The 13,717-nt window shown below is 44.8% G+C and overlaps 1 protein-coding gene across 1 annotated transcript in view; it reads left to right on the top strand.

The window, feature by feature from the left end:
- Nucleotides 1-11,370, top strand: part of Fbp2 (fructose-bisphosphatase 2) — a 24,159-nt gene extending 12,789 nt beyond the window's left edge. Inside the window, exons 5-7 of the mRNA XM_021215708.2 lie at nucleotides 6,493-6,630; nucleotides 7,864-7,983; nucleotides 10,967-11,370. Of these exons, the coding sequence (XP_021071367.1) occupies nucleotides 6,493-6,630; nucleotides 7,864-7,983; nucleotides 10,967-11,161 (453 nt within the window). The 3' untranslated portion in view covers nucleotides 11,162-11,370. The remainder of the gene's footprint in view (nucleotides 1-6,492; nucleotides 6,631-7,863; nucleotides 7,984-10,966) is intronic.
- Nucleotides 11,371-13,717: the final 2,347 nt, after the last annotated feature.

Here is a 13,717-nt window from a genome sequence, read left to right as displayed (position 1 = left end):
AAATCTAAAAAAAAAAAAAAAAAAAAGGAAGGCTAAGCTTTTCTGAGGTGAGCAGATTAAAACAGAGAATAATTAACAATATTTCCAAATTATAGAATCTCCCCTTTAAATGACAGGAGATTCACCTACCAGTGGCAATGTGCTTTGTTGAAGAGGCTGAGATTTTTATGAAAAAAATCCCAAATTATGACCAAAGACTGCTTCAGAGACGGCAGAACTCACTTTAGTGGGAAACTCAGCATTTTACTTTAACTCAGGTTTGAAAATATCCCTCCCTCCCCGTGGGAACAGCTAGGTTTGTTATTAATGTACCACCGATAGACATAAGACCCAACATCCCCTGCCCCAACAAGGAAGTTGAAAAAACATGAACAAAAAGAGCACTTGCTAGATGCGCTAGGGAGTAAGAAACCCTGTGACCTGCCATCTCTGCTGTGGTACCCAGGAGAGAGGGTGAGGCTCTTCAAGGCTTCCAAAGCTCGGGGAGTCCAGGGTCATTTTGGGCGGAGTCCTCCGGGTGCTGCTTTGTAGAACCCCACAGGTACAGTGTACTTTTCCCAACTCCTCTCCCATCTGTACATTAAACTAATTCCTAGGCCAGACTCAGACCTTCTGACCAATTGAGACAGAAAAGTATGTTCCCTTGACTCCAGCTCAGATGTGTGGGCCTCGCACAACTGCTGGAGCTCCATCTCACCCCTTCCATACAGAAACCAAAGCCCAATGTCTCTTTTGGTCATTGTAAGTGACTCAGCCGAGGCCTCCAGAGTCTCCTCGCTAGGGTTGGGGTCTGTCTGGAAGTGTTGTATTAGCTCCGTGAACTGCTTAAGGGTGAACACAGAGTTGCTATCTGTGGAAGACAGACTCAGATTCTTCATCTCAGTTTCTTCCATCATATCCGCAGCTCACTTGAGTTCCCTTCTTCAGTTTTCCGGTTTGAAAATATTTGTTGAACACCTTCAGTACTCCAAAGTGCCACTCTAGACAGCAGAGATAAAGGATCTCAGATGGAAATCCCAGAGTCAGCTAACAGGGCAACTATACAGTTTACCCAGTGACTTTTCAGATATAAAAGCTTTTCATTATTGACACCACAGACCCAGCCCACTTCCCTCACCACTTTGCTAATGTCCTGGCTTCTCTTTATTTTTGAAGAAGAAAAGCCCTGAGAAATTCTGTGCTTCATAAACATGACCTTTGGGCAAAATCCTTTAGAAAATTCTTCTGCAATTCCAGCCTACCAGTTAAGTGGTGCCCTTTCCACCCATATATGTCAAAGCAGCCCTATGAGGGACGCTCCATCATTCTTTTTTTTTTTTTGGTTTTTGTGAGACAGGGTTTCTCTGTGTAGCCCTGGCTGTCCTGGAACTCACTCTGTAGACCAGGCTGGCCTTGAACTCAGAGATCCGTCTGCCTCTGCCTCCCGAGGGCTAGGATTAAAGGCGTGCACCACCACGCCCAGCTGTTCCGTCATTCTTGTTTGTTCCAGTTTTCTGAGGAGTCAGGCAAGGTACAGTGAATGAGCAATTGACAGAAAAGAACCTGTTTGGGCCATATTAATCACTGGCCGAATTCTGGCTCTCTTCCCTTGACTATAAGCCATATTCGATCACATTCTGAAGAGGTTCTGGAGGCCATAGGACACACAGAGCCAATTCCAGGACGCATAGGCATTCTTCTGCTCTTGCAGCCATGACAGCCTGAATAGAGATCAGCATGAGATAAGCAAGGGAACTTGTCTCTATGTCTGAAAGAGATATAGACCTTAGCACAATCTTTCCAGATCTGTCTTTGAGCCACACCATACTGCTGATAATAAATGTGCACAATGAGAAATATAAGCGGCTTTTGCGCTCTTTGGGACTTCAAACTGAAAAAGCTTTGGCAGTTTTCATAGATGGGAATTCCCTCAAGAGTGACCAACAGGTTCTGCAGCAAAGTTTGCAGAAGAGCGTTCTCTGGTGAGTCGGCCAGATCTTGCCAGATGCAAGGATTTGCAGATTGATAACCTGATTTGGTTGGATCACATATTTTGTTCAGGCACAGAGGGACGCATGCATGTTAACTAAACTCTCAGCTGAGAAAACAAACTCCAGCCTTGGGGAATTTGTGTGTAAGTGGGAGATGGTAGGTCTAAGTCACAAGGGCCCACTGCCTGATAACCAGGTGCTCTTGGTGAAGTGTGTGGCAGGCCATGTGACCATCAGTGACTATTGGTGACCTCACAGTCAGAATGGAGGAGCATAATTTCTATAGCTAACTCCTATTACAAGGAACAACACTCAAAGGCCTGAGGGTCCCATGCCCAGCTCAGCCTGGATAGGCAAAAGCTTTCCATGGCCATACTGAAGAAGGACACGCCCCCTGTGTGCAGCCTGGCTGGTGGATATCCTTGTTTAGACGACTATGCTAGTGCTTAGCCATTTATGATGAGCAAGAGAAAAGTGACCTGGCCTTAGCCAAGCAAAAGGTGGTAATGTGTTGTTGGGAGAGCTGAGGTCCCAGGCCAGACATGAATAGGTCTACAGGAACATGCAACAGTAAGGTTAGGAGTGGACTTGAATTTCGTCTCGCCAGGTCTTGATGCCGCACACTGGTTATGTGTCTCTTGCTCAGTTTCAAGGCTTGGGAAGAAATATCCAACTCTTGGGATGTGTCACATCCACAACCTTGGGCTAAAATGGCTAAAATCAGAGACTTCCTAGACTAGCATTTAAAGAGAACACATTGGGGCTGGAGAGGTGGCTCAGGGGTTAAGAGCACTGACCGCTCTTCCAGAGGTCCTGAGTTCAATTTCCAGCAATCACATGGTGGCTCACAACCATCTGTTAATGAGATCTGATGCCCTCTTCTGGTGTGTCTGAGGACAGTTATAGTGTACTCATACACATAAAATAAATAAAGAGAGAGAGAGAGAGAGAGAGAGAGAGAGAGAGAGAGATTAATTTTTAGATGGGTTGTCACTATATAACCCAGCCTGCCCTCAAAATCATGGTCCTCTTGTCTCAGTCTTCTGAACACTAGGATTCTGCAGTCCAGCCAGCACCAGCGCATGTGGCAGAAGAACACTTCTTTATATAAAGTTAGGGATCTCCTACCCAGGGGCTGGAGCGATGGCTCAGTGGGTAAGGTACTTGCTTTACAAGCATGAAGACCTGAGTTCAGGTCCCTAGCACCCCTGTAAAATGTGGATGCAGAGGCACAGGCATCTGTGATCCCTGTGCAACATCCCCAGGATTGGATACAGGAGAATCTCTGGAAGCTCATGAGCCAATTAGCCATTAGACACAGCAGTGAGCAGGAGAGACCACATCTCAGGCAACATGATAGGCAAGGGCTGACATCTCAAGTTGTCCTCTGACCTCTACATGTTTTGTGGCACACGTGTGTCTGCACACACACAAGGTTGCATACACATGAATACACTTGGCAAATCCACTCAGCTGTGCACATACATGAATCCACCCTAACACAAACACAGAGATGAGCACATATATGAACACTCCTGTACACAGGTTCACACACTTACATATATATATATATGAACACACACAAACACCCAAGTGCACACACATGCACACATAGGTATGCACACATATACACAGGCATGCACACACACAGCAACACACAGGTGTGTACACAGAAACACCCATATACTTGAATACACAGGTATATACAAACACATGAACAATCTTCACACACTTACAAACATACAAACTTGTGAACATACACACAGATGAACACACAAGTATGCATGCACATGAATATACAGGTATACATACACAAGAGCACACAGGTATGCATACACACAAACACCCCTCACACATACATGAGCACACACACACACACACACACACACACACAAATGAAGGAGTTGAACTAAACATCAGACTATCACTGCCACAGACCACCCCAGTCAGGTATGGGGGTCCCTGGAATGAGGGTCCTTGAAGCTAGGTGGGTAAGGATTCAGTGGTGACAAACAGAAACAAACACAGAGGCAGTTTGAATCTGAGTGTATTCTGCAGCTCTCAAGCAGGGAATTTTATACATTAAAAAACCAAACATTGCATCTCTTAGAAACTATATCCAGTGAGACAATCACAGATACCAACAAAAATCATCTGGCACAGTAAAGCACAAAATCATCCAAGCATTACAACTCTGAAACTATGTATTCAGTGAATGACAAACAGAACAGGTAACATCATTATAAATTGTCTTAGTCAGGGTTTCTATTCCTGCACAAACATCATGACCAAGAAGCAAGTTGGGGAGGAAAGGGTTTATTCAGCTTACACTTCCATACTGCTGTTCATCACCAAAGGAAGTCAGGACTGGAACTCAAGCAGGTCAGAAAGCAGGAGCTGATGCAGAAGCCACAGAGGAATGTTCACTACTGGCTTGCTTCCACTGGCTTGCTCAGCCGGCCGGCTCTCTTATAGAACCAAGACTACCACCCCAGAGATGGCACCACCCACAAGGGACCTCCCCCCTTGATCACTAATTGACAAAATGCCTTACAACTGTACCTCATGGAGGCATTTCCCCAACTCAAACTCCTTTCTCTGATAACTCCATCTGTGTCAAGTTGACACAAAACCAGCCAGTACAATCACCTCAGTCTGTGGAACTTGTCACACAGATCCTCCTGGAGGTAGGATTTTATTTTGTGTGGCATATCACAAAATAAAATCAGGCTATCACAAAAATAAAGATGCCCACAGGGACTGATTGTTGTCAAGAGCCAAAGACTACCAGGAGCACACTTGACTTATAGTAAAAAGAAGTTGGGTTTCCTTGCAAGGGGAGAGAGTTGTGAAAGGGAGATGGGTGGGTTTGTTATAGCACTTGGCGATTCTTAGGGCGTTTTGAGGAGGAATAGGTCAGTTCTGGATGAGATGCTGTCTAGATGTGGGTGAAACTCAGGACTGGGTATCCTCATCTATTGTCTTGCAGGCAGGAAGATTAAGGCACACAGACTCCCTGGGAAGGAACCCGATCCACTGCTCTTTGGCAGGAGAGAGGAAGGGGTAGATATTTCTGCAGTTGCTGAGTTTTCTAGCCTCTGTGCTGTTTCAGACATGGCTGGCATAGCTTTGTTTACGTATTTGGGGAGTGAAACTGATGTTCCTTGGGCAGCTTCCAGCCTGACCATCAGCTGTGAACCGATAACCTCAGTCCTTCACATTCTTCCGGCTGTCACCAGCATTAACGCAGGTCTGGTCTCCAGGTCCTGCAGAAAGTAATGTTTAATGCGCCGCCGCCTTATCAGTTCTTAGGGAGGTGATTACCAGAACTAGCTGGAGAGTTGCTTGAGGGATATTCTTCAGGAACTTGGGGCATTGGGCACAGGTTTATTAACAATTATGGAGGGCTCTTTTTGTTTTTGCCATTTATCTCCTTTTGTGGGGTGAACCCAGTAATGGACTGGAGGCATTTCTTCTTTTTTTCCAGGTAGAAGTGTCCAGGAAACCAGGAAATAGTAATAGGTTTCAAGACAGACCATTAACATAAAATAATTAAACCAGGGGCTGGTGAGATGGCTCAACGGTTAAGAGCACCGACTGCTCTTCCAAAGGTCCTGAGTTCAAATCCCAGCAACCACATGGTGGCTCACGACCATCCATAAGAAAAATCTGATGCCCTCTTCTGGAGTGTCTGAAGACAGCTACAGTGTAAACACATATAATGAATAAATAAATAAAATCTTTAAAAAACATAATTAAACCACAAACTGATAGTAAAACCACATTATCTCTTATCTATGTAGCTTCTCTCTCTCATTATTGGATCCCTCAAGTCATTAAACTGGAGAAGAGAACCTGGGGATTAGGGTAACTAGGTTGCTTAGAAATGACATTGAGGGTTGGAGAGATGGCTTTCAGAGTTCCTGAGTTCAAATCCCAGCAACCACGTGGTGGTTCACAACCATCTATAATGGGATCTGACACCCTCTTCTGGTGTGTCTGAAGACAGCTATAATTGTACTCATATACATTAAATAAATAAATAAATCTTTTTTTTTTTTTTTTTTTTTTTTTTTTTGGTAAGTACACTGTAGCTGTCTTCAGATACCTCAGAAGAGGGCATCAGGTCTCATTACAGATGGTTGTGACCCACCATGTGGTTGCTGGGATTTGAACTCAGGACCTCTAGAAGAGCAGTCAGTGCTCTTAACCACTGAGCCATTTCTCTAGCCCATAAATCTTTATTTATTTATTTATTTTAAAGAAATGACATTGAAAACATGGAGGAAAAGGAAAAAGATCACAACCCCTTTCCTTTGATTAGTTTTATTCTTTATTACTGCTTGGGCCTCTGTGAAGATGGCATATCATCCTATTCTTCCTGTCACTTAGGACGACACCACATGGCAGCTTCCAGGTGACTGCAGGGAAGCCCTAGGCCCTCCTAGCAGGCTGCTGTCTTCTAACATCTCTGACTGCTGTGTGATGTGCTACTGGCTTCTGACATCTCTTGTCTCCTCAGGCTCTTGGAGAATTCGTGCTAGTGGAAAAAGATGTCCGGATTAAAAAGAAAGGGAAAATTTTTAGCCTCAACGAAGGCTATGCCAAGTATTTTGATGCTGCCACCGCTGAGTATGTACAGAAAAAGAAATTCCCTGAGGTGAGTGGAGGCAGCCTGGGCTAGCGGCAGGGAGCTGTCTCTGCGGTGTGCTGTGTGTGTGACTTCTTCGGCTCTTTAAAGGGGTCGCTGCCAATGCTTACAACTCTCGTCTGCATGAGTCTGATGGACTCTGCCCTTCTTCATAAATGATCAGTCTTCTTTGTACCTAAAAGACATTTACATATTAAAATGAATACTGCCCAATTCAGTCCCTCTAGGAATTTGTGAGGACCCACATTTTCAGAATTCATAACTTCAGCCAGAAAGAACCACTCTCAGGACATGTTTGCTATGCTGTAATCTATAGATAGATACTAGATACCCAGATACTCTGCTTTAAGATGGAATATGGTCATATCTGATATTTCAGTTTACAGGCTATCTTACCATAGTCTCGCTGCTAGCTGTGGGTAACCCTGTGTTGTTGTTATTGTTTGTGATGCCGGGGCTCCGAGTCAGGGCCTTGCATATATTCTGCAAAAGCAGTGAGAGAATGAGCTGTTCCCCGCAGCCACACAATCTCACAGTATAGAGAACAGAGAGAAAAATGTCTACCTGTTCAACAGCACAACCTTTCGTTGTTTCTCTCTCTCTGTGTGTCTGTGTGTGTTTATAGAGGGGTGTGTGTGTGTGTCTGTGTGTGTGTGTGTGTGTGTGTGTGTGTGTGTATGTGACCTTGCACACAGTTCCTTGGGTACTATCTATCTATTTTTCGCCAGTCTGGAGCTTGCCAAGGAGGCTAGGCTGGCTGGACAGTGATCCCAAAGAGTCTACCGATCTTTACTGCCCTGGCACTAGGACTACAAGCATGTTTCTCCGTACCCCACTTTTATGTGAGTTTTGGGGATTAAACTTCTGGATGCAAGCACTTACCTAACTTAGCTATCTTCCCTGCCCCACAGGGCCTTTGGATAATTCTTAAAGATAGTTATTTTATTTTATTTTGCTTATGAGTGTTTTGTCTACACGTGTGTCTGTGTACCACTTGCATGATTTGTGCCGACAACAAAGGACATTGAATCCCCTGAATGTGGAGTTGCAGATGGTATGTGCTGACAACTGGGTGCTAGGAATGGAACCCAGGTCCTCTGGAAGAGCATCCAGTGCTTTAAGTCATTGAGCCACCTCTCCAAGCCTAGGAATGCAGAGGCCCTTTTGGCCTCTAACCCTGGTACTGGTGCAGGCTACCTGCTAGACCTAGTGGCTCTGATCTCTTCCCTTTTTGCCCTTCAGGATGGCAGTGCGCCTTATGGAGCCAGGTACGTGGGTTCCATGGTGGCTGATGTGCATCGCACCTTGGTCTACGGAGGAATCTTTATGTACCCAGCCAACCAGAAGAGTCCTAATGGCAAGGTAACTGTCTGCATCCACTAGCTGCCATGACAGTCAGCAAGCTATGGGGATTCATCTGCTCCTGGCATGCTTTGTGGCTACTGAGCTGTTCCTGGGCATGTATGTCCTTCAGATGACAGAGAAAGAGAAATAAGGTCTATGCCTTTCCATGAGTTTTGAAGTTGTGGTAGTTTTGGGGAAGAAAAGGCTGCTATGATTATGGCTGGCAAGTCTTACAGGCCCATTGTTTGCAACAGTCATGTGCTCATCTCTCTCTCTCTCTCTCTTTGTCTCTTTCTCTCTCTCTGTCTCTCTCTTATCACATGCTCTTATTTCTGTAGTCATGTGCTCATTTCTCTCTGTAGTCACCTGTTCATCTCTGCGGTCAAGTCTCTCCAGTCTCATGCTCATCTCTCACCGTAGCCATGTGCTCATCTCACTCCGTAGTCACATGCTCATATCTGTAGTCACCTGTTCATCTCTCTCTCTGTAGTCTCATGCTTGTCTTTCTCTGAAGTCAGGTGTTCATCTCTCTGTAGTCACGTGCTCATCTCTTACTTTCTCTAGAGTTACAGGTTCATTCATCTTTCTCTCACTTTTGTAGGCTGTGTCTGATTTTTATCAGCACTGGCTGCCCTGGAATCTTTGACCCCAGGGAATAAATCCATTTCCCAGAAAAAAATGTTTTGTAAGCATGGCCCTTGCACCTGTTTTGGAGGGTTTACATGTGCTCTGAGCTCCACACAAGAATTCAGAATAAAGCTGTCTATTCAGAGCCCCTTCCATGTCTCTAGAAAAGTAGCTTCCAGAAGAGCCAGTATCAACTTTATGATACAATATTGAAAAAGCCACTATTAAGTGGGAACCTTATGATTCCAATTCTTCTATCATGGCAACAACTGTCAACAGAAATGTATCTATATTTTGGCCACAGAAATCACAGATAGCTCCTCATGCCAACAGAAGCCATGCATTTTCCTCTAAGCTTACTTTTGAGATTTCCATTATTGGAGTGCCAGGTTCAAAGCAAAGATAAATTTATCACAGCCCATGAGTCTGAACAAAGAATGTCACACACAGGTTTGTGTATTGGACACCTCTCTTTGTGAGTGTTTAGCTCACATTTACTGACCTGCTGACCTCATGACCACAGAGAAGTCTGCACAAGAGGGCCACAGGGGGACAAAAAGCACAGCAGAGAATCAAGTGAGATTGTGCAGAAGATGTAACGCTTTTTTTTTTTTTTTTAAAGATTTATTTATTTATTATATGTAAGTACACTGTAGCTGTCTTCAGACACTCCAGAAGAGGGCGTCAGGCCTTGTTACGGGTGGTTGTGAGCCACCATGTGGTTGCTGGGATTTGAACTCTGGACCTTTGGAAGAGCAGTCGGGTGCTCTTACCCACTGAGCCATCTCACTAGCCCGTAACGCTCTTGAATAAACTTACACTTGCCACCTGCTTCATTCCAGCAGGTAGAACACAAGTTTATTAGAATGACTGTGAATGAGCCCCAATGTCCATATACAGTTACATAATTGTGTACTGAAGAACATGCAGTTCCATGTGGAGATGTGCTCACTGCATCATGATTGTTAACCAGACTGAGGAGACCCTCGATTCCTGATCTCCATGTTTTAGTTCTCTGTGACCACATCATTGTGTGCATGAGCCTATGTGTGTGCGCATGAGCCTATGTGTGTGCGCATGAGCCTATGTGTGTGCGCATGAGCCTATGTGTGTGTGCATGAGCCTATGTGTGTGTGTGCATGAGCCTATGTGTGTATATGCTTGAGCCTATGTGTGTGTGCATGAGTCTATGTGTGTATGTATGAGTGTGTGCATGAGCATGTGCTTGTTCATGTGCACACTCACATCCCTGTTTTTTGTGCTTGACTCATATGGCTGTGATAGAACTTAAATGCTCCCCCCCCCCACGAAGAAAGGAGACCCTATGATCCAAATCATCATGAATTTTTTCCGATGAGGCTACTTGTGTACAATTAAGGTATCTGAGATCCTCACCCTCAAAATCACATTGTGTGCTAATGTAGAGCTTTTTTTTTTTTTTTTTTTTGGTTTGCTACCACGCTTGGCAATGTTGAGCTTTTCAAATAGATCTGAATTGACAAACTTGTTATAGTCTGACTTGTTCTCAAGACCCCAAGACAAAGAAAGGGAGGAAGAAAAGAGCAAAAGCCTGGAAGCACCCAAGATAAAGATCTGCCTGGCTGAACTGTCAGAACAGAGTGGCTGCCGGTGTCCCTCCTGTTGATGATTAGCTCCCAGGGGTGCTTGTGTGTGTTAGGCCTTCTAAGGCCTTCTATCAGGTGCCTGCTACTAGGAGGATCTCTAGTGAAGGCATCCTAAGTGTTTTGCTGACATGTTAGTCATTTCCCCTAGAGTTTGAACCTGCTATGTCTTCAATGTCTCTGGGTCTTCAGCCTTGACTGAAGACATTTTTTTTTGTTGTTTTGTTTTTTCGAGACAGGGTTTCTCTGTATAGCCCTGGCTGTCCTGGAACTCACTCTGTAGACCAGGCTGGCCTCAAACTCAGTAATCTGCCTGCCTCTGCCTCCCGAGTGCTGGGATTAAAGGCGTGCGCCACCACTGCCCAGCGACTGAAGACATTTTGTTTGTATCCTTGAGGCAGCAGTAGCAACACCAATAAATAAATAAGCAAATAAATAAATAAATAAATGCCAGAAAACAAACAAATGAAAAACCGAGCAGTTCACATAGGCATAGGTGCCATCAGACAGTTACATTGCTTGAGCTCCACCTGGTCAGTGGTGCCTCCTGAGGGGTTACTAGCCCATGGCACCCAGAGGTAGGTAAGAGCCCATGCCTAGGCTCCTATGGGTCCCGAAAAACACTCAGACCCAGGATTCACATGGACAGCTCAGCAGTTCACAGTGCTCTTAGTATATGGGGCATGTCTTGAGGGCGGAGTGTCTGACCACTTGAAAAATGTATATGCCTGTCCCCTTTCCTTGTTCTGCAGCTCCGGCTCCTGTATGAATGCAATCCTGTGGCCTATATCATCGAGCAAGCAGGAGGTATGGCAACCACAGGTACCCAGCCAGTACTGGATGTGAAGCCTGAGAGTATTCACCAGCGAGTCCCCCTCATTCTGGGGTCCCCAGAGGATGTGCAAGAGTATCTCAGCTGTGTGCAGAAAAACCAGGCAGGCAGGTAGTGAGCCTGAACCCATGAGCCCACTTCCCTTTGTCTTTGTCGACTGAGAAACTAGATGAATGAGCAGTGGAGATGGGAGGAAAGGCAAACAAGTCAAGTGACAGAGGACACTGTCAGAATAGAGTCCGGCTGCTAAGGACAGGGCTAGAAGCCAGGGGTAAAGAAAGATACGGTCAAAGGACTAAAATAAAATTATGAATGTGAAAAGAATTCTTGTCATGGGTCTTCTGTCACGAACAACAACCTAAGTGGGCAATATAGGCCCCCATCCACCTAGGGGAAAAGGCACATGACCGGTCAGAGTGTATGGAGTTTAATTGGGTTTTTCCTCTGCCCGCAAACATAGGGTGTGCAGATGCAGGTGCTGGTTATGTTGAGCAGGTTTTGAGTCAGGAATCTCAGGCTATGAAATGCTGAGTCTGTCACTGAGCCCCTTTTAGTCTGTGAGTCAGGTGACAAGCAGCCCACATAGAAAATAAGGTTACTTTTCTGTAAAGCCAGATATGACATAGAATTCATACTTAAGCTGAATGCTTGCAGTTTTCAACTTCTGCGTGTTCATTTTTTTGGGAAATATTATAAGAGACCCTAGAGTAACAGCTCTCAACCTTCCTAACGCTGCAGCCCTTTAATACAGTTTGTGGTGACCCCAATGATAAAGTTATTTTGTTGCTACTTCATAACTAATTTTGCTGGTGTTATGAATTATAATGTAATTTTAAAAATATATTTATTTAATTTATGTATGTGAGTCCACTGTAGCTGTGCAGATGGCTGTGAGTCTTCTTGTGGTTATTGGGAATTGAATTTTTTAGGACCTCTGCTCACTCTGGTCAACCCCGCTCTCTCAGGCCCAAAGATTCATTTATTATTATATATAAGTACACTGTAGCTGACTTCTTATGCACAAGAAGAGGGCGTCAGATCTTATTACGGATGGTTGTGAGCCACCACGTGGTTTCTGGGATTTGAACTCAGGACCTTAGAAAGAGCAATCAGTGCTCTTACCCGCTGAGCCATCTTGCCAGCACCATAATGTAAAATTTGATATGCAGGATATCTGATATCTGACTCTCTGTGAAAGGGTCATTCTGACTTCCAAGGGGTTCGTGACCCACAGGTTGAGAACCACCGCTCTAGAGTTTAACAAAAATCTAGTCAAACTCATCAAAGGGTTCCACCCTTGGTCAAATTGTGTCAAGAGTAAACAAGTATATGCCTCATAAAGTCTCAATTTGTTTGAAAGATAGTTGATATGTATGTACAAAAGATCTCATTACAGGTGGCTGTGAGCCACCATGTGGTTGCTGGGATTTGAACTCAGGACCATCGGAAGAGCAGTCAGTGCTCTTATCCACTGAGCCATCTCACCAGCCCCATTTTGTCTTATTTTTAAGGATATAATCTTGTATATCTTTTAAAAATGAGAACTCAGAACTCTTTTTTCCTAAAGCAGCAGTAGTGTTTAATAAGTAAACGTCACAGATTCATACCACAATGTGGACCTTCAATGACTCAGCTGCCATTCCCCACAGAGCAGAGGCTGGTCTGTGAAGGAGAGCATCCTCCTCTGTACATACCACAGTCTACCTCTTCCTTTTTACTGTGGCTCACACAACAGGATACCAAGCATGGGAAGAAATTCCACAGTTGTCTTTCCTATTTCCAGCCATCTTTACGTAGCCAGTCTTCACCCCAGCTCGAAGAAAAGCATGTTCACCCTTAAACAGAAAGAATACGCAGCCTTCACATACCCATCTCCCTGAAACACTGAACCAGAGGTGACACTTAACAGACAGATCCAGAAAAGGCAGATGATCAACTCCTGAATACCAACAGTTACATCACAGAGGATTGTGAAAACCACCCAGGGGGCACGCACAGGATGTCTTCCACCCACACGTGGCTCAGAACCAGAAATGCAGTGGTGCGAATTCCGTCACAACCCTGCCAACCATGAAGACAGAGTCTTAATGTCATGATCGTACCCTGAAGTTTGGGGTAGAGCTTCTGGGATCCGCAATAGAAATCCCTTTGGAATTGGAAGCATAAAGATTTCTGGCAGTCTATACTTGTTCTTGATCAGCCGGTATTTCTTTCTATCAGATTTTATGTTGCTCACCAGTGGGCTTGATCCCGACTGGCGTGCTTTGCATTGGAATAGATGCCTCAGATGCCCAGAAAATAAAACCAATAAATGTCCCAGATTCATACCACGATGTGACTGGTGATGGCATGTATAGGAGGAGGATGCTCTCCTTCACAGACCAGCCTCCGCTCCGTGGGGAATGGCAGCTGAGTCACTGAGGTAAGAGGCTCCAAGCACCTCACAGTGATCTGTTGCCACCAATGATGAAAAAAGTATTTTGGATGAGTTTACTGACATGATATAAACTCCAGACAAGACTTAAAAAGCCAGATCCACTGGTGTCAACACTACTGCTAAAGCAGTAGCTCACACCCTCCCTAATGCTGCCACCCGTTCATACAGTGCCACCCGTTCATACAGTGCCACCCGTTCATACAGTGCCACCCGTTCATACAGTGCCACCCGTTC

Source organism: Mus pahari, chromosome 16 (genome assembly GCF_900095145.1).
Source record: "Mus pahari chromosome 16, PAHARI_EIJ_v1.1, whole genome shotgun sequence".
In the NCBI taxonomy this organism is placed as follows: domain Eukaryota; kingdom Metazoa; phylum Chordata; class Mammalia; order Rodentia; family Muridae; genus Mus; species Mus pahari.
Note: the sequence above shows the minus strand (reverse complement) of the source record. Positions and strands in the feature narration are given on the sequence as shown.